This window comes from Dermochelys coriacea, chromosome 26 (assembly GCF_009764565.3).
Source record: "Dermochelys coriacea isolate rDerCor1 chromosome 26, rDerCor1.pri.v4, whole genome shotgun sequence".
Taxonomy (NCBI): Eukaryota; Metazoa; Chordata; order Testudines; family Dermochelyidae; genus Dermochelys; species Dermochelys coriacea.
Window position 1 is genome coordinate 16216612 of NC_050093.1, and position 20958 is coordinate 16237569.

At 43.4% G+C, this 20958-nt stretch overlaps 1 protein-coding gene across 5 annotated transcripts in view; it reads left to right on the forward strand.

Annotated features, from left to right (window-relative positions):
* Positions 1-923: 923 nt before the first annotated feature.
* Positions 924-20958, forward strand: part of OGDH (oxoglutarate dehydrogenase) — a 106161-nt gene continuing 86126 nt past the window's right edge. For 4 of the 5 annotated variants that reach the window (XM_038384651.2, XM_038384653.2, XM_038384650.2 and 1 more), the window contains exon 1: positions 925-1199. In XM_038384651.2, the coding sequence (XP_038240579.1) occupies positions 978-1199 (222 nt within the window). In that variant the 5' untranslated portion in view covers positions 925-977. Of the gene's footprint in view, positions 1200-20958 lie in introns of all 5 variants that reach the window. The other variant, XM_043502975.1, reaches the window with a different exon arrangement.

Below are 20958 nucleotides of genomic sequence, written 5' to 3' on the forward strand. Positions count from 1 at the left end.
GGGAATAAAGTTCATCAGAAGTGTTGCTGTCTGAGTGGCAGTCTTAACAGTATGAAATAACCACTTTGCAACCACTGCTTCCCATTAGTTATAATTACATTCTCTGTTGGGGTGCCTGCTCCTGTCAATAAATCCCTTTTCCCCACCATCCCCTTTATTTATAATCATCCTTATCTCTTTTCTAACCGTGCTTCTGATGGTCTTAGTCGAGAACCTAGTGACCAGCTTTCTCTGATCAAATTTACAGCCAAGCTTTCCCTCCTCCATTCCTATGCCCCAACAGTGATCAGATCTTTCTCCTTTTGTCAGCTGTCATTAGAATAAATAGGACATCTATTTACAATGTAGTCGTATTTGATAAATGTGAAACTTACAAGTTAAGATATTAAAATTCAGTTCCATGTGATATAAACTGAAAACAAAATAGGGGGGAAAAAAAGTTGATAGGTTTGATTGACAGATGTTTGGCTCAAAGCCATAAGTGATAACTACCTTCTCCCCCTGCCCCCCCCCACCAAAAAAAAGCTATTCCATTTCCTGCTTTAAATTCCCTTCCCCTAATGACTGGCTTGCTGGGTGGTAACCCAAAGGGATACTAGTCCATATCTTAAACTAGTAGTTATGCAATGCCAATACCTGTATTAAACTATTGGTTTCAAGTAGCCAAATTAGAAATCAGATTATCTAGGGGAGGCAGTGTGGCCTCATGGATTGAGCATTGCACTAGGACATGTTAGTGGCTCTGCTACTGGTCTGCTGGGTGACCTCTCTGTGCCTCCATTTCCCCATCTGTAAAATGGAGATTGAGACTGATCTTTGAGAAGAGCTTTGAGATCTATGGATGAAAAATGCTAAATAACAGCTAGGTGGTTATTAGGTTGATTTCTCTTTGTATACTGTGCATTATTCTTCTGTAATGTCTAACATGCTTCTTATTCCTATACCAACAGGAGTTTGTGAGCGGCTGCAGGACAAAAATGTTTCACTTAAGGACTTGTGCTGCTAAATTAAGGCCGTTGACGGCCTCACAGACTGTTAAGACAATTTCTCAACACAAGCTGGCAGCACCACGGACGTTTCAACAAATAAGGTGCTACAGTACACCTGTTGCTGCTGAGCCATTTTTGAGTGGGACTAGTTCGAACTATGTGGAGGAAATGTACTATGCTTGGCTGGAAAATCCCAAAAGTGTACATAAGGTAAGGAGGAGCACCTGCCCCAGGATATTGTTGCTTCATCACCTCTGTGTGTGCATGTGTGTGAGAGCCAAATGGCATGTTCAGGTAAGTGCAAATGTCCACGGGGAATTTGGACGAAGAGTCTGTGAATCGTGAATCATCAGTTCTACATCTGCTTTTGCGAAAAGAATCGACAGCATTTAGCTGAGCAGTAGTGAAACAATATGATTCTTCTTTGTTCTGGATTGAATCTGACAAGCCCACAGCATTCCGTCAATATTGGGTATTCCTCTTCGGGAATCAAACATGGATATGAAGAGGAGGAGTTGCCTTTCTTGGGAATCCCCCCTTTTTGCTGAGCTGCTGCTTTTCCTTTGTTATGAAATGTAAGGAGAGCAGGGAGGAGGGAATTGAGTTCAAATTCTAATCTTTGTCCATTCCACTATTAATGTGTAATTGTGCTCGATGCTGCTCTATTTGTTGTATGTATAAGTACACTGACTCTGCTTTAGAGTTGTTCTTATAACACCGTTTGGGTGGCAGAAATGTGGCTAAAAAATTCAGCCTGCCACTACAACTTGGTGATGGGACTGGTTCAAATCCCCCATTGTGGTGAGCAGTGATCTTTCTACCAGCCATTTCTTAACTTTCCCTCAAGCAACCAACTTAAGAAGCTAACTGTTATAAGGTTTAAAGGTGCAGAACTGTAGTGGACATTAGTCTACCCAGAGTTAGTATCGGGGAGCATTCCACCTCAAAATCTGTCACTAACATACGCATAGCTTTGGGCTAATGGCCATCAGAACACAATCAAATTTTGGCCATGGTCCCTGTGGTAAATTATTATACACTGAAACTTGTAGCCCTATTAGAAGGCCATATTCAACCATATATAAACGTGTGCAACTCTATTTGGCGTAAGTGTCACTTAAACCCCTCTTCAGCAGGGCTGAATTTGGACTGCAGAATGCTGTCAGTTGGATGGTAATTGCTAGGAGCCATTACCAAGGGAAGTATCACTGGAAAGTCTGAGGAGTAATTGTGAGAAGCTAATAATAGACATTGAACTAAGGCTGCTGTTGCTGTACACTGTGTAGTCTTACAGTTTTTAATTTCACAGTTTATAAAACACTGCCACTAGGAAGGCATGGTTGGTGGGGCTAGGAGGTAATCTTCCTCCTCATGTGTAAGGATAGTCTGCTTTGTCTTCTCGTCTCTGGCCAAGCTTTGGAGAGGCAGTTTACTGAGACCTAGAAGTGGGAGCAGAGAACTGGAGTTCTGGAAATCCTACTACATGTCCCTCTTAATCTGGCATATGTAGCGAGATTTCTCTTCTGAGTAATTCAGATCTGCTAGTGCCATGGGAATTTATAAAGATTGCACTGAGAGATCTACATGTCCTTTGAGATACAAAGCAACAGAACAGGATTTCGGTTCCTGTTCAGTGAACTATAATGAACACCAGAACAAACATCCCACAAACCAGAACTCACTCATTTATTCCCCTTTTCATAAGTGTTGCACTTTTGATAGCAAATCTGCCCTCAACAGATATGCATGTCAATATTAAATACCTGTGAAGTTTCGGTAGTGGTCTCATACAGCCAGAATACATAGCCCTATCTATCTCTGGGATGGTACTTTGCCAAAAGTAAACAAAGGGGGTGTATGTGTGTGTGTTTGGTTTTTTTTTTTTTTGTTTTTTTAAAACAATGGGCATTTTTCCTAGGATTGTGGGGATGGGGTACCAAAATACACAACTACTCCCAGTCAAGGCCTTCTGTGTTTAATTATTGACACAGAGAACACTTAACTCTGAAAGAACAAAACTACATAATTTTGGATTATGTGCCATTTGGCACAGCAGTAATTTAAGGAGAAAGTTGTGTGTTTTTTCACGCAGTTTTTCTGGTATGTGGAATAAATTATTTTAAAAGGTGGCATATAGAACTTCTAAACTGCTACACATGCGTCTTAGTCTTATAATCTAATTTATAGTAAAGTGAGTAGGCGTCATAACACTTATCCTTTTGATACATGTGACTACACCACTTAAAGAGCCCCACAACAGACTTCTTTAAAAGGTGGTGGTTTTGCCCATCCACGGACCCTACTTAACACATCCTTCAAGGGATGCTCTCATTTTATTACCAGGTCAGTGTTTTGCCTTGAACAATCTGTTGCAAGCGTCCTGTGAGTAACTTCAGGGCATGTTGGGCTTTTCAAAAATCTCATCCGCCTTCCCCTCCCCTCCCCTCCCTTTTTATATATATATACATACTCTCTCTCTCCCTAAAGCAGGCTGCATACTGGCTGTGACCCTAAAATAAGAGAGTTACATTTTTTCTTTATATAGACACATTGATAGAGCTTAAGGTCAGATGAAAGCATTAGATCCTCTGGTCTCACCTCCTGCACACTACATGCCATGGAATTTCATCACAATTTCTTGTGACTAGGCCTCCATGTAAGCCAGAACGCTCTCCATGGTGTATAGTTCTTGTTAGCATAAGCAAAAACCCTTAACCCTGAGAAATGCAGGTATCTGGCACTAGATCCTTCTTGGAAAATGAAAAGGAGGACTTGTGGCACCTTACAGATTAACACATTTATTTGAGCATAAACTGTAGTGAGCTACAGCTCACTTCATCGATGCTCAAATAAATGTGTTAGTCTGTATTCGCAAAAAGAAAAGGAGGACTTGTGGCATCTTAGACTAACACGGCTGCTACTCTGAAATCTTTCTTGGAAAATGTTTCTGGAATGTATTTGTAAAGTGTAAGAATACTTAATACTCTCAATTTCTAACACTCTTGTCCTTTGTTTGATGCTTCACGTGCTGCAGGAGCAGAAGGCCTCTAAAATCATCAGCTGACTTTAAAGCAGCCCTCCTAGAGCTCTGTAAGCCACCAGCAGCTGAAATGTACCCAAGTTGTTGCTCTCTTGTGATCTTGCTCCAGGAGCAAGCCTTATGTGCAAGGTTAGGGCTTTTGGGCAATAATTAAAAACCTGGTGCCTTTTTTCTACAGATACAACAGTTGAGCCACAAGTGGTAGAAAACTGGAAGTCAGCAGCTAAATTGTGCCTGCTGTTAGCCATGGAAACAGAGGTCAGGTCAGCTGAAATAACCTTCATATCCTGCTTTTCTAAACAACTTCATATTTATGTAATTCCCTCTGGCCCCTGTTTTCATGGCTAGGCTGCTGGTAACTGGCAAGCAGCCATACCTGAGAGCGAACTTGCTTGTAGATGTCAGCTGCTAACTCTCTTTAATGTAATCTCCATAGTGACACTTCAGAAACCAACTATGGATTTTAGGAGCCTTTTGGTAACATAAAATCGTGGTCCTCAAATCAGAGAAATTGATCAAGATGTTATTTGGATGGGCAAACTAGTTACATAGCTGCACAGTTTGGTTAACCGTGCGATTTAAAATTTTTGCTAGCCAGCCAGGCCACTGTTTTTATAGTAATTGCCTTCTAATGGACCGGAGGGATGAGTACAAGAGTTGGGAGTCTGCAATCCTAGGTTCTAATCCAAGGGTCGGCAACCTTTTAGAAGTGGTGTGCTGAGTCTTCATTTATTCACTTTTTAATTTAAGGTTTTGTGTGCCAATAATTACATTTTAACGTTTTTAGAGGGGGTCTCTATATATGTCTATATATTATATAACTAAACTATTGTCGTACGTAAACAAGGTTTTCAAAATGTTTAAGAAGCTTCATTTAAAATTAAATTAAAATGCTGATCTTACGCCACCAGCCCGCTCAGCCCGTTGCCGGCCTGGGGTTCCGTTCACCTAGGCCAGCAGTGGGCTGAGTGGGGCCTGTGGCCCGGACCCCGGCTAGCAAGGGGCAGGCAGCCAGAACCCCAGGCGGGCTGAGCGGCTCGGGCCGCTGGCCGGGACCCCAGACCGGCAGGCGGGCTCCTGCCAGCCAGGGTTCTGGCTGCCGGCCCCACTCAGCCCGCTGCCGGTCTGGAATCCCGGCCCTGTCCACATAGAGTAGGTACCTACCTTCTCCCTGGTTCTAGTCATTCTTTCTCTCTCTGCACTGAGATGGGGGTGGGAGTGTGCTAAGAACAGGGCTGGGGATTGGGGTGCAGGGTCTGGCCAGGAGCTAGAATGAGGGAGGGGGCTCATGGTTGGGGCAGGAGGTTTGGGTGTGGAGCGCTTACCTGGGCAACTCCCATTTGATGCAAGGGGTGCAGGTGGGAATGTGTGTTTGGGGAGGCGGGGTGCAGGAGCTCCCGTTTGGTGCTCAGGGTGGGAGTGGGGATGTGGGGGGTGCAAGAGTCAGGGCATGGGGGGACTGGGGGTGTGTGAGGAGGGTGCAGGAGTCAGGGGAGGGGGTTGAGGGGGCTGGGTATGTGTGGGAGGTGCCAGAGTCAGAGCTGAGGTTGTGGGGGAGGGGTCGGGGCACGGGGCTAGGGTGTGTGGGGGGTGCAGGGGTGAGGGCAGAAGGCTGGGGGGTTCAGGAATGAGGGCTGGGGGTGTGGGCTGGAGTCGTGGGGGTGCTCCCAGCCCTCTACCTTGAGCAGCTCACGGCTCTGATTCCACCCCCTTCCCCAAGGTCCCCGGAGCAGAGAGCGCGCTGCGGCTCTGCTTTTACCTCTCCCACTCCTGGCAAGGGTCGTCAGCTCATCGGCAGCAGGGAGAGAGAAGAGGAGGGGCAGGAACCCAACACGCTGGGGGAAGAGGCGGAGGGAGGGGGAAGCTTGCCTGTCCTGCAAGGAGAGAGCGGTGGGCAGGGGGCGGAAAAGAGTGGGCCGGGCAGGATTTTTAGTGGCACACTGCTGTCTGCCCAGGTCCGGCAGACAGCAGTGTGCCATTAAAAATTGGCTCACGTGCCGTGTTTGGCACGCGTGCCATAGGTTGCCGACCTCTGTTCTAATCTCAGCACTGCAACTGATTTGCAGTGTAGTGTTGGATAAATCACTTTTCCCTCTGTGTTAAATGTGTCTTCGTCAGAGATGTGAGGATTAACTTTGAATATAGATGTTCAAGTGTTATAAGCGTAATTTTAGAAAGCAGACGAATAAGCAAGACCATGCAGATACAGTGTGGAGTAAAGACTCAACATGCACGTGGTGTTTAGAACAGTGGGTGGGTTATAATTTAGCTCTTCTAATTTAACAATGTCCCTAGATTAAGGATTAAACCTTGGATACCCAAGCTAAACTGATTGCCTCTCAAACTCTGCTAAGTTGCAATTGAGAATTGGAGGTTTAATTCTTAGTTATGAATGATCCAACTCTGTCAGCGTGGTGTACTAATAGTGTGCCACTGTTTGTGGCAAGTGCCTCCAGGCATGAACAGATATTGCATAAAACGGAAACTTGTATCTGCTTCTCACAGGGAAGCAAACTTGGTGTTTAAAAAAGCAAATGTATGTTAAATTGCTTCTTTAAAAAAACCCAAACTTTGCATGTATGACATAGGGATTGAGGGATCACAGTTTTTATATTTCCTGCTTTTAAAACTTTTCTAAGCACTAAACTTTTTTTCCTAGTCTTGCAGATTTTTGGCATAGACTTTCATCTGTTCTTTCGTGTTTTTTGGATCATTTTGGCTTGTGAAAAATCCATTTCAGTTGGAAGCCTTGTAACTGAGGATACAGGGTCCATGTGTTAGTATTTCTTCTATCTAAGATGTCTGCCGTTTCTTGAGGCTGCGGTGTTAAATGAGAATCTCATGGCTTTCCTTGCATTTGTCTTCAGGACAATGACTTCCAGTTCTGGCACTAACAATCGTAATGCGGCACCATCAATGTCATGCTGGTGGTTATTTAGTTGAGGACCAGATGGCCATAAATCTAAGCTGCCATTTATCAGTGGCTTAGAAATCCCTCCTCCACCAACATCCCTAAATAGCCTCTTAAAATAAAAATATACTAACATGCACAGAGTACCCTTAGTCCAGCCCCAAGTGCTGCTGGACTGGTGGGGGTAATGTATACTGTCAGCAGTATCTTAATTGGACCAAAAAGAACAGGATGTGAAATTTTGTCTCTTATGGGTCTGTTAACCATCAAATTCTTGCCTGCCCTGCATGTGACCATAATATCACTTTCTATTTCTGTACCTTTCTTGGCAGCATTAGCTTAAGTAAACACTCGACAGGATGGATTTTTCAGTAGCTTTCTTACACGTCCCTTCCAAATGTCTTGTTTTTCTGCTCTCTTCCTCTGATCTCGTTCTCACAAGTCTGACAGGAAGCTTCCTTTTGACTCTGGCAACAAGGAGTTAGTTTCCTTATCTGGTTTTCACTGTGTGCTGACACACCCTGTTGTTGCAGTAATTAGTGTAGTGCATTTATTGTTCCATACAAGTACAGATTGTTCTACTGTCTTCTCCAGGAGCAAACAGGGCACTGATCCTGTGTGCACTTGAGTGCACTACTGTTATACCCTGTCCATGGTGAAATCTTTCAGTAGGGTCACAACTTGATGTCATAGAATCTTGGTGGGGAGGGAGTAACTATGGTTGAGGGAGCTCCAAACCTGTCCCCATAGGAACAATGGACACCAGTGAAGCCCATAAAGCCTCTCCATAATTAGCATTGCTCAGAGTGGGTGTTTTACCTTACTGAAAACAAGCCTTCCCTCTTTTCATAGTAGTTTTGTTGTATGTTGCTTTAAGCAACCTAATGGATAGAACAGGGCACAGGACTGGATTCAACTCCTTGCTCTGTCCCAGCCGCCTATATAACCTTGGGCACGTTATGTCTCCTCTGCCTCAGTTTCTCCACCTGTAAAATAGGGATAGTGAAAGCACTCTGAGATCTCCTGATGAAAACAGGTAAGCTAGATCACTACTGAAGTAGAGGCTGCCATGTCAAGTAAGCGCACCAGACTGGAAACGGAGGTTTCAGACTAGTGAATGTACCACTCCATCCTGCTCTCCATGTTATCTTTTTGCTTCTCAAGTGGCTGTGATAGTGGAACTAATGTCTGAGGCTTTATTGCACTCTGCGCTTGGATAGCTTTCTTCACTAAAATCAGCAGACATTGGGCATAGTTTTTTAACCCATCATTTCCAAGTTAGTGTCATTCTCTTGTGTCCTCTTCTCTGGCCTTGAGAAATCCCATCTTGCCCTGCTCATATCCATTCACAATGCTGCTTTAAAAGACCTGCTGTAAAAATCACTTTCTGGCCTGTCTCTTTGACCATGTCAGCCCTCCACTGGTTCCCCTTTCTCCATCCCATCAAACATAAGCTATTTATCTTCACTTCCAAGGCCCTTTGCAGTCTATCCCTATCCTATCTATCACCTCACGTGCTAGCGAGATGTTGACAGCTGCCTGTGCTCTGCCAATCATGGTAGCCTTCATTGTCCATTTGCTATTCTTTCAGATCAGCTCCTTTGTGCTTTTCCCCCATGCCTGGGAGGAGCTCCCCACAAACATTGGCGGAGCCACCTCATTGTCCTCCTTTATAGCTCTTCTCAGCCATGGTGCCTACAAAAAACTTGACAGAGGTTAGGCACATGCTGTGCAGAGAGCATTGCCAAAGGTCCAGGGTAATCCCATCCTTTGTGCATGCGTTTTGCATGGTCTTGGTAGCAAATATAAACTTGCTCTGTCAGTTGATGTTTTTGGAACACTAAATGGGTTCTGGGTGGTCTCTGACTATAGCGCTTTATTTTTCCATTATGATTGTTGCTGTTTGTGTGTACTTGTATAGTGCCATTCAGTTTGAAGGCTTCAAAAGTGATTTAGGGACTATGGGTTCATCCTTGGAATACTTTATTTAGTCTTTCCTGTGGTGGTTGTAGTATCTGAGCACTTACACCTCCTTACCAGCTGGATATGTGAACTCATCTGGCTCTAATATATTGTACTAGTTTATAATAGACCTTTTCTTAGTCCTACATCTCTTATACATACAGCATGTAACATGATGGTCCAATGCTAATCACATTATCTCAGTTTTAGTTCAAAGAACAAACTTTCACAGAACTTCCCCCAGGAGTTATAACTTGTGAAAACTGGTCCACAAAATGTACTCTTGTCATTTTGTTGAATAAAGTTAATGCTGATTGGATTTTTTTTATTCCCTCTTACATACAATCACTCAAACTCTAACCCCTGAGTCATCTTATAATTCATTTAACCCACAAACTTGAAGCTTTGTGGGGAAGGTTTAAGCCAGGGTAAGTATTGGGATCTTCTGAGGCCTTTTCTAAATGACTTTTGCACTGGGTGTCAGGATTGTGCATCTCTCACATGCACACGCACACTATAGCCCCAGTACAGTTAAAGCAGTTCATCCCCCAAATGTGGAACCAGTTATACTTGTATAGCTTATTCCCCTTCCTATATGATAACTATACCAGAAGGCATTCGATGAAGTGAGCTGTAGCTCATGAAAGCTTATGCTCAAATAAATTTTAGTCTCTAAGGTGCCACAAGTACTCCTTTTCTTTATACCAGTATAAGCATCCTGATATCAGTCGAAGTGCATCCATTCTGTGCAGGTTATATACTGGCATAGTTAAAGCAGTACAGTTTTCTGGTATAGAGAAGGCTTTTGTGCCAATGAGTGATCTGAACCTCCTCTCCTTCTGTGTTTCTTTGGAAAGATAGTTTATCCAGCTGTGCGGAGCTTGCTAACATAGACCTGGAGTATTGGTTCAATACTTGCTTATTCCCCAGAGGCATGATCTTCTGCAACATTGTGGGTTTCCTTAGTGATCTCCCATCAAAGTCCTGAGCTGGGTTGACCCTGAATAGCTTCACTTTAAACAAAACCACAGCTGCAGTGTAACTAATTCTTCACATGTAAATTAAAGCAAATCTGTGTCACGGTCACAAATGCCACTGTAAAAAGTCTTGTATAAATCCTGTTGCATGTGTGTGTGCAAAAGGTGCATCTCGAGTGCAATGATCTGGTAACGCTCCAGTGCCTCCCTGATGCTCCCAGAGCAGACTTACTTCACTTAAACTTGTTTTCAGTGACCGGGCAAAAACCATATGTAGTTATATCTAACGCATTGAATAGAATCTGCAACAGCCAAGGGCCTTGCACTGTACTGTTTAACTTCTTAAGCCTAAAAAAGTCAAACTAGTACAACTTAAGTGCAAATCTAACCTTGAGTCCACTCTGTAATCCTTTATCTCCCCTCTCTGCTCTTATTCATGTCCTGTATCCCTTGTCATATTTCCCGGTTACATCTAATGTAGGGCTAGTTTGTGGAGTTACCATGAGCTCCCAGTGGGGGATGGCACATAGACTGGACCAAGAATTGTACTGTAAGCTGTGCCAGTCCTATACCTAGTTCTGTTTACTCCCATCCCCCTTTCGAGCTGACTCAGCTGTGCTGGCTGGTGTGTTGCAGTGAGCAAAGCAGTGCTCCCCACCTGCTCTCTACCCACAGCCAAGCCATGTGAGCAATCTGCGTAGGGCAGGGAGGAGGTGTTTTTATGCACCTTACTCCTGTGCATGGGTATGGAGAAAGCTATGGTACTTAGAAGGCCTTCAGTCTTTTTAGCTGACTGTAGCTTCAGTCTTGACACTGTTAGTAACAAACACTTGTTTCTGCATCTAGGGCCTAGTTTTGTATTCTTTATTGCTGTAAAGGTTGCAAGATTGGTCCCCTAATGTGTAGTGTAATGTAGGAGGCCTGGTGGTGCCTTCCTTGAACTGTTAGCAAGGTTACACTAATACTTTTTGGGCAGGCGGTGGAGGGATTGGCTAGTGCTAGCCGGGGAAAACTACAACTCTTCCTATATATATAATATATTATATATATATATAGTTAGTTATAGGAGGGGTATACCTGTTCTGAGCCTTGATTAATAAGTTTCACTTTCACACTGAAATGAAATATCGGCTTGATCCTACATTTCCATCAATCCAGTACTGTTCATGAGTAGGGCAAGCTCCTTGTGAGAGAACTGCACTGCTGTGAGATGACCATATCTGTGGACGCATCCTTGGATATAACTGAAGTTGCCTGGCATATTATCACGCAGAGTATCCCTAACGCCACTTGGAACTATTGACTATGGCACAGCAAGATGGTAGTAACTGAATCTTGCAAAACCATGTGGCATTTAATAAATATTTCCTTGCAATAGGATCTCTGAGTCTGCAGAAAGATGAAAGGAAAACAAAAGCCAGGTGATTCTTTTCAGATTAATGTACAATGGCATGCAAAGAAGTAAGGCTCTGACTGCTTAGTTTGGAGCCATTGGGCCGAGAAGGTTGGCTGGCTGGCTTCCTGACTTTGAGGCGAGGACTGGAGAGTTCTATGTGAGTGCTCTGTATAATCTGTTAGGACTCGGCAGGGATTGGTGTGGGGGAGATGTTCTTGAAGGAAAACTTCAAATAAAAATAAAAAAAAATCTGGTGTTGTAATATGTATGATTTTAGAACATGAGGCTAGCCTTGAATTTTGACTTAGTATTAAGAGCAAGATGCTGTATCATGTTTGCTCCTCCTGTCCCATGCAGTGAGTGTGCTCAGCAAATGACACAGCGTATACCTTTGGGATCCCTAAGGCCTGGTCTAAACTTTTTACGTTTCACCCTCAACTAAGTTTGGGATGTGACTTTTTTTCCTCCCGATATAGCTATACCATACAAGACCTAGTGTAGACAGCTATACAAGTATAAAGATGGTTATCCCAGTATAGCTTATTCCCCTTTCCATATGAGCTATACTGTTATAAGCACTTTTATGTCAATATAATAGTATCTGCAATATTCAAAGGGAGGTTGTACCAATTTTAACTATATCAGTGTGGTTAAAGCACTACAACTTTTATGTGCAGACATGCCAGACAAGACCTGTAGTTGAATTTGCTGTAGCATGGGCACTTCCTCTTAGTCCTGTTGAGTTCCTATTAAGAATTGGTGTAATTACATACTAATAGAAGAATTGGAATGACTGTACGCAATGAAGCTTTTAAAGTCAGAGTTTAAATCTTAGCAAAGAGGGGAGAAGGTTGAATAACGCTTCTCTGTGTTCTGTTTTTTTTAAAAGATGTGCCCAAACTCTCTGGCTATTTTGTAAACCTTGTATTGTACACATCTGGCAGCTGCTCAACACAGCCTGATATGTCTGGCCTCTTGTATGCCTGCTGAACATATTGGGTCATATTTATGCCCCCAGCGTATGCCGCAGACTTCACTGCAGTTCCACTAGGGATGAATATAGCCCAGCAAGTGATCTTTTTACTCAGGTATGTTAGCTGCCCTGTGTGTGTGTGAGCACTGGGGTTGCCTTACCCCCATGCATGAAGGTTGGAAAAAGCAATTAGGCTGCTGTCTGACTGCTGTGATACCTGCAGGGTGAGAGCTATGGAAATAGCTACTATAACAGTAGTGCGGAAATTTCTGCATTCTTTGGGGGAGGGAGGAAATGTGGGGTGGGGGGAGGGATTCCTTCCAGAAAAAGTTTTTACTTTGAAATAGCATGAATTCCTGCTTGATGGCCTTTCTCCTCCCCAGACAGGAAATTGCTCCCTCTTCCTGGGAACTGTTTGCAGCAGTACTGGCTCCCAGACAGCATTTCTGCCTTTCCTCTCCAGAGGAAAGGGACCCAGGAGTACAGCTGTCCCTCTGGGACCTTGGGAGGAGGGCTAGAGGAGCTAGAAATGAATGCTGTGTGCTGTTTGACTGACTGTCTCTAAAGCCAGGCCACTAAGAGTCATCACATGATCCAGCTTCTTAAACACAACTTGCTTCGATGTTAAAGCCTCAGTTCTTTATTCTCTGAGGGTGATTGGAAAACGCAAGTATATGATCCAGTCACAATCTAGTGACTCATCTTTCTTCAAACCATTTTCCAGCATTATAACAGTTAATTCTGGGACCAAGAGAAACAGAAAATTGCATGCCACCTTCTGCTCCCCCACAAAAAAAGCAGGAACAATTAGCTAAACTATCTCTAGAGGCTAGTCTGTTTCCTTCAGTAATCTTCTCTTGGGCAGCAAGTCTGAAGTATAGGTATTTGCAAGTCCTATCTGGGTCCATGTGCATCCATCCTTTTGTTCAGCAACACTGTCAAGCAGTTATAAATGACTGCAAAGATTTTTAGCTTAAGCTGGAAAACTAGACATAAGTCAGTATAGATCCCAGCTGAGAGTTCCAGCTATGGGAGAGATGTAAAAATCTCTGGATTTGTGTGCCTGGTTTATTTGATGGGAATGGGAACTTGGGTGTCAAGGCAAAAGAGAGCTGAGATTGCCAGTAGTAAATTATGTAGCGTTTCTGGGCTAGCATCCATGCTTGAAACATGTCTAGTTTATAGTCCAAAGCATAGCATACACATTTGGGTAAACTGAGGAGATAAATGATTCCCTTCAGGGTCATATTGAAGACCGGCTTTGTTGCAATATGTTTTGCAGAATTCACAAGGTCTGTCGGTGTACAAAGTCTCATCTCAAAAGTCTTCTGGCATGACTCAGACAGGCTTGTTTGGCTGACATTGCCCTTTACAATCAATGAAGTTGTGATGATGAAAGCTAAGGATCCCAGCTTTCTAATGTGCTGGACCTTTTAACTCTTGATCTCCTAAACGATCAGACCAAGACAGTCGATGGCCATCGAGGTCTCTAGGTGGTCATTGGTTCATAAGTCTACCGGTGCATGTTTTGCTCCAATCAGACAGTTAGATCAGAGTAATTTTCATATCCTACCCGTTTTTCATCTGGCTTCTCTTGAACAAGATGTGACTGACTAGCAAACACTTAATTCCCGACAGCTGTGATGATACAAGGTCTGTGTTTTTCTGTAGATCAGGTATGAGAGCGGTCAGCCATGGACAGCTGGGAATCAAATTTGTTGAGGAGACCATCTGAAAGAAAACAGAGGTCAGTAACAGTGGCCTTCACTGACTGTAGTAGAGAAAGATGCACTTCCCCTTGCATATTACACACACGCTGTTTGAGAGGGATCCAACTCTGTGTGCTTCAGTGGTTCCTAATCACCAATCTAGATTTTAATACTGTGCCCATTTTGTGGTATCTGGGCCAGGGGAATGATACAGGCCTAGTACTGATTATGCCCCAGTGACTGGCACTGACTTTGTCCTGTTCTTCAGTGAGCCTCTGTATAGCGCCTGTGTGCTGCCAGTCTGCCGCATTCCATGGGCACCAAAATCCACAGTGGAGTGTGAGCTCTTTCCAATCAGAGCTGTCACTCATTGGGAGAGTGTGTGGAGTTGTCTGGATGCTGCTTGGTGAGATGTTGCTGAGCAACTGTGCTAGTAAGGGTCCCGCTTATGAATTTGTATTTGTGACGTGAGTTTAGTTCAAACTATCTACAACCACAAAATGGCACATTATTCTCATTATGAGAATATTCAGGTTTATATCTGTCTTGTAAATGTAATTGTATTTAGCTGTTCACTCTCCCAAGGCTATAAAATGGTACTTGTGGCTTTCTGGCCCAGTAGGGGAAGGTACAACACTTAAACCAGCCTCGCAAAATGCGGAAACTTCCTGGCTTACTATAAATTCAAATCTGTATGCCCACTCTTGCAGAAAACCTTGATGTTGGCTTTGATTCTTTCTTGCCCACATCCTTGTCCCCACCTTATCGAAATGGCTAGGCAGAACTTTCTAAGTTGTGTTAAGATACAATTGAGCTGTGTCCCGTTGTTGCTTTTATATCTAATGGAAAAAGAAAAGGAGGACTTGTGGCACCTTAGAGACTAACAAATTTATTTGCCCATAAGCTTTCGTGAGCTACAGCTCACTTCATCTGATGCATTCACTTTTCTTTTTGCAGATACAGACTAACATGGCTGCTACTCTGAAACCTATCAATTATCAGAGCAGAGACCCTGTCTCCCTTTGTACAGATCCTAGCACAGGAGGACCCCAGTCCTGATCAAGATTTCTGGGCACTATTGTAAATATCACAACTCCCCCTTGAGATATACATGGTCCAATCAGCAAGTGACCATACAGATGCAAAAAGGTGGTTCCAATTTCACTGATGGAAATAGGAGCCTCTAAGGACAAAATGGCATGTCCTAATGGGCACCAGAGCAAGGTTATGTCTACCCGTGGCAACGCTTTGAATTTTCCAGTGAACGCTCCTGCGGCAGCGCTTTGAAGTGCGAATGTGGGGTCGTGCACGAGTGCTGGGAGTGAGGTCTCCCAGCGCTCCTGGTAATCCACCTCCATGAGGGGATTAGCTCAGAGCGCTTGGATCATGGCTCCCAGCGCTCGGAGCCTATCTACACGAGTGCTTTTAAAGTGCTCAGACTTGCTGCGCTCAGGGGGGTGATTTTTTCATCCCCCTGAGCCAGCAAGTGAGAACACTATAAAATGTAAGTGTAGACATACCCTAAGCCTCTCTCACTAAAACCAACCAAAATCTGATCCAGTAGTTACTGAAAGGGAAAGATGACATTCTGTGTGCGCACTGTGGAAGTATCTGCAATGACTCCCTAGTTTAATGTTATGTTGTGACCTGCTTTCCAAGCAGAACTAACATCCCTCTCTCGTACCAATAATTGAAGTTAGTTTCCAAGCTTGACACCATAACCCTGTGAAGGACAACTGAAACTTTCTATAATGGTTTGCCAAGATATTAGCATATAAAGGGCTTCCTAACACTGCTGCTGTTGTCCTCTGAGCACTGACTCAGCAGTGCCTAGCTACTCAAGTGCCAGTGCCTGGGTGCAGGCACCTTAGTTCCCCCTGTGCTGCAGCCTTGACTCTGACACGTCAGGCAACAGCAGTGCTAGTGGAGTGTTTCAGCATTGGCGCCTTAAGGGCTTCACTGGCTTTGTGAGCCAGGGAGAAGGGGCAGCAGTGTCAGGAGAGTCCTTTAAGCATGATGCAGAGAAACTGAGCTCTTCCACAGCCCCCGTCCATACCCAAAATCTCTTCTTCACCACCTGCTACCACGCAGCTTTTCCCCCTAACACTCCTGCTTACTACCACCACCCTGTCTTGTTTCCACTGGCACACTATGCAGCAGCTCTCTCTCGAGAGCCAAGACGGGCGAGCAGCTGCATAGGTGGAGTAGGATTTTTGTGAGGGGAAATCCAGGTGAAGGGGGGCATTCAGCTGTATGGAGTCAGTGGTGGGGGGAGGGGATGATCAAAGATGTGCAGAAGAGATATGGAGGAGCAGGGCTATGTAGGGGGAGCACTGCCAAAAGGTGGGGCTTCAGCTGGAAGGAAAGAAGTGAAAGGGAGAGGAGTTATGTTTTTATATTCTTAGTAAGGTGTTCTCAAAGGGCTCCACTCTCTCTGGAGGGTGCTGGTTATTAGGAAGGCTTTTGGAGAGATCTGTTTGTGACATTTTTGAGAGTAACTAACTCTGCCATACTTCTAAAGCATGAGAAGCAAAAACTGAAATAACTAATTCAGGTAAAATAAAAATGTCCAGACTTCCAAATATTTAGATGTATAATGTTCTCTTGACATGTGGTAGCTACATCTAACTTACCCTTAATGTTCAATATTAAGGGTTCTGGTGGTGTTATGAATAAACAAGCTCTCAAACCTGGGAGTGGGCAAAGGAAGAGGTATTTGGAGGTAGTATAGTATCTCCTAGTAGCTTTGTCTGTAATTCCAGTACAGAAAGTGTGCATCAGAATTGCTCTGGGCTCAGTTAGCCAAAACAAATAAGAGCAGAAGGGAAAGAACGGAGTTTTGGCAATGATAATTGTCTTATGCACATCTTCCTCAGGTGCACGGATCTTCTGTTTGCCAAGGTGGGTGCTGCTCAAAAAGCTAGAGCATTCATGCAAACCAGTTCTTCCCACCAGTCTCTTGTAGTAGCAAGGTTTAGAATTGCATTTATATTCATTCATTTGAGCAATGCTTGGAACACAGTCATGAGTACAAAGGAAGGTCAGAGGAGGGAAACCTGATTAAACTAATTACATGTTGCAATTGACCTTCAGCATTTGCTGAAGTAAAAGTCAAAGTACATCGTCCTATGATAAACCAAGATAGCATTTGGGAAGAGGATATTTAGTCATTTTCAAAAACATCTGTGCAGTATAAAGGCTTCCAAAGGGCAGACCAAATGCAGCCTCCGGACTCCATTAATCCTCACAGCGGAGGCAAGGCTCCATGTTCTCAAATCTCCTGGCTTTATTGGCTGTGCCAAAGTTGGAAGCAACACAACAATCATCAACTTCTATAACTTTGTATGCATCCGATGAAGTGAGCTGTAGCTCACGAAAGCTTATGCTCTAATAAATTTGTTAGTCTCTAAGGTGCCACCGGTACTCCTTTTCTTTTTATAACTTTGTTTATAACTCCAACTTCAAATACATCAAATTAGCAGTCCTTAGTGAGGGCAAAGCCTGTGGTAAGTTTGAAATGTTTGGGAGTTATCCAGTGCGATAAAGTACCTGGAAAAACATATCTGAGCCTGAGTGTATGCCACAGTTTGAAAATGGCTGAATGAAATTTTTGTCTAATTTACTTTACTTTCAGCCTAATGGGTAACTTGAAGGCTCAGGCACCAGGGGCTAGTGATGACCATAACTGTGGTAGTGTCATGTGAGCTAGGCTATAGATAGGGCTCTTTGTTTTCAGTTTATATTTAATTTTTCCCAGAAACTCATCAGTGTTTATTACTGCAACAACAAAAACTGGTGAAAATCCATGCAAAAAGCTATTAATAATTTTTCTGGGTAAATATCCGGGTTTATTTTGGTAGATGGAAAGACGGGGGGGAAAAAGTATTCAGTAGATTGTTTTGAATTCCATTCATCAGTGTGGTTTGCTGCAGAACTAAAACAGAACTCAAAACACAGTGCCATCTCTGAGTTTAAGAAGACAGTATATCTCTAATCACCAAATAAAACTTTTCATTTGAATAAACAGTTGACTGTTATGGACTAATAGTTCTGTGTCTACAACTAGTACATACACTCAACTTCATCCTTTTCTCCTGTTTTTGTGTTTTGAATATTTCCTTGTTCTGAAACATATTGTGATACAGATTTTCATTTTCTTCCTATTTTAGTGTGTCAGGTCTTTAAATCATTATCTGCTAACAGCTTGAAATGTATATGTGGTGGGTGTGAGATTCATCAGTATGTTCAGATGCACACACACTTCAGAGCTTGCCTGTTTATGTGTATCTTCTAGACTAACAAATAGCCTTACTTCAACAGGCAGCTTTGCATATACCCATAGACTAATGTATTTTCCTAATAAAACAAGTTTTTTATATATATTTGAATGATACAAAAGTAGGGTGAAAATCAGAATAAAATCAATAATAATTTTTGTAAAACCTGGGAATTTTTCAATAAAAACCAGTTTAAACTGAGAATGAAGGGGCTTAGCTATAAGTAAAGTTATGATTTTGTCACAGAGATCATAAAGTCACAGAATCCGTGACTTCCAAAGACCTCTGTGACTTCAGCCAGCGGTTGCTGCGACTGGGAGCTGTGGGGTACCCTGGCTGCCCATGGCGGAGCCCCGAAGCTATGAGCTGCCGTGGGGGGACTCTGGACCTCAGCCCCCACAGCTGGTGGGGGCCCCTGGAGAATCGAGCTGGCACTCGTAGCTGCTCAGCAGCTCCCCATTTTGTCATGAATATTTTTAGTAAAAGTCAGGGACAGGTCACAGGCTTCTGTGAATTTTTCTTTATTGTCCCTGACTTGTCCGTGACTTTACTAAAAAATATATCCTTGAAAAAAATCTTAGCCTTAGTTATAAGTGACCATTGGTGAACTTGTCAAGTGAAGAGTGTGATGGAGGAGAATCAACCAGCATGTTTCAGGATGCATACTGACCCCACACAGGATAGCATAGCTCTTCTCTCCTCCCCGACCCCAAAAGAATGTAACACTGTGTGTTTAGGTGAGTTGCATTGGTTTCCCCTACTCTTGAATCATCAGGTGCTAGAAACTGGATGAGATGGGCTGTTGGTTTGGAAGAAACAGGATGGCTCTATTGCTGAAATGGGTGCCTTGTTAGTACTTCTGGTTGTAATTCAGCTGTATCCCCTCAAAGAGATATTTGTGGCTTATAAATTTTGATGGTGAATATAACTCCTTGTTGCAGGATTTAATACCCTTTCTAAAAGACTCTTTTGGTGCTGAAAGACCTGTATGAGATGGAGAGAGATTGTTATAGTTGAATAAAAAGATTCCTCATGCGGAAGAACTGAGATTCAGTGTGATCTCTGAAGGCTTTTCATAGAATCCTAGAATATCAGGATTGGAAGGGACTGCAGGAGATGATCTCGTCCAATCCACTGCTCAAAGCAGGACCAACCCCAATTTTTGCCCCAGATCCCTAAATGGCCTCCTCAAGTATTGAACTCACAACCCTGGGTTTAGCAGGCCAAGGCTCGAACCACTGAGCTATTTCTTGACCCTCCCCTACTTGTTTCATTTTATTTCTCATACCGCTAGCATTTGTTTGAACACAGTAATTTGTGGTGGTCTGTCATCGAACAGCTGTTGCTTAGTTAGACGAGGAAAAGAACAGGTGGAGGAGCACTGCTGGGCTTTTGGTCCTGCATATGATACGTGGAGAGCAAAAATTACTTCTGCATTTGCTTTGAGGAAGAAGCTACTGCTTTTGTGTGTTGTAACCCTTGTTTTGCCTAGTGGATGAAGCAATGGACTGAGACTTGGGGTTCTGTTCCCTGCTGGGTGACCTTGGGCAAGTCGTGAACTCCTGTGCCTCAGTTCCCCCTTCTGTAAAATAGGGATAATGATGCTGACCTTCTTTGAGGTGCTTTAAGATCTATGATGGGAAAAGCAATATCTAAGAGCTAATAATGTTAGAGTGTCAGATCGGGGTGGTGGAGGGTGTTTAAGTTGCTCATATCCGCCTATGTGGTGGTTCTCCTAACCTCTGAGCCCCTGAATGGGAAGATCAATTTGACATCCCATGTCTGAGACCCAGCAATTGGGAACTCTGCCTTAAACCTGACAAAAGCCAAAGCCTCCAGAGTTTTCATCCTGCTCTGAGTCCCACATTTAAATCTGTCTTGAGAAATCTGGCAGCTGCACAGGATACTGTCAACTGAGGAGGAAATCTCCCTGGTGCAGTCTCCCCATTTCTCAGTCCCCTTACCAGACCTTTCTTTGGTCTCAAAATTCAGGCTTTTCTAATGTGCAAAGCACAGAGACAAACTCCCTCCCATCACAAGCAGCATTAATTATCTCTTCAGATTCTTAAACTACACCCATCATTATAATGTCTGAGCCATTGTTGTGTCTAAGAGAGTCCTGCAGCTTTCTACAGCACTGCTGTGATGAAGACAAGTATTGACTAAATGTGTTGCTTTGTTTCAGAATCCTTGTACCTAGCACTGCTATGACAAATAGCTGTCAGACCAGAGTGAGATTTATCAGGACAGGTATGGAGAACAGACATGGGTATTAGATTGCTGGAGTTCATCAGAGTTGTATAGCACCATGGCTTTTAAATCCAAAGAAAAGAAATGGGTAGGGTATATGTTTTTGCTCAGTCATAGAATCATAGAATATGATTGGGGACCAATCCCCAACTGAAGCATCCCAGCCAGGGCTTTGTTAAGCCTGACCTTAAAAACTTCTAAGGAAGGAGATTCCACCACCTCCCTAGGTAAGGCATTTCAGTGCTTCACCACCCTCCTAGTGAAAGTTTTTCCTAATATCCAACCTAAACCTCCCCCACTGCAACTTGAGACCATTACTCAAGTAAAGTGAGTCCCTTTTTTATGCCATGGTTAGTCTGATGCCTGATTAACATGATTAAAATACAGAGAGCACTTTGGTGCCAGGACCAATAAGTGAATTTTTAAAGACCACAGCTTATTTTCCTGCATTATGACCTCTTTCTAAATGTATCT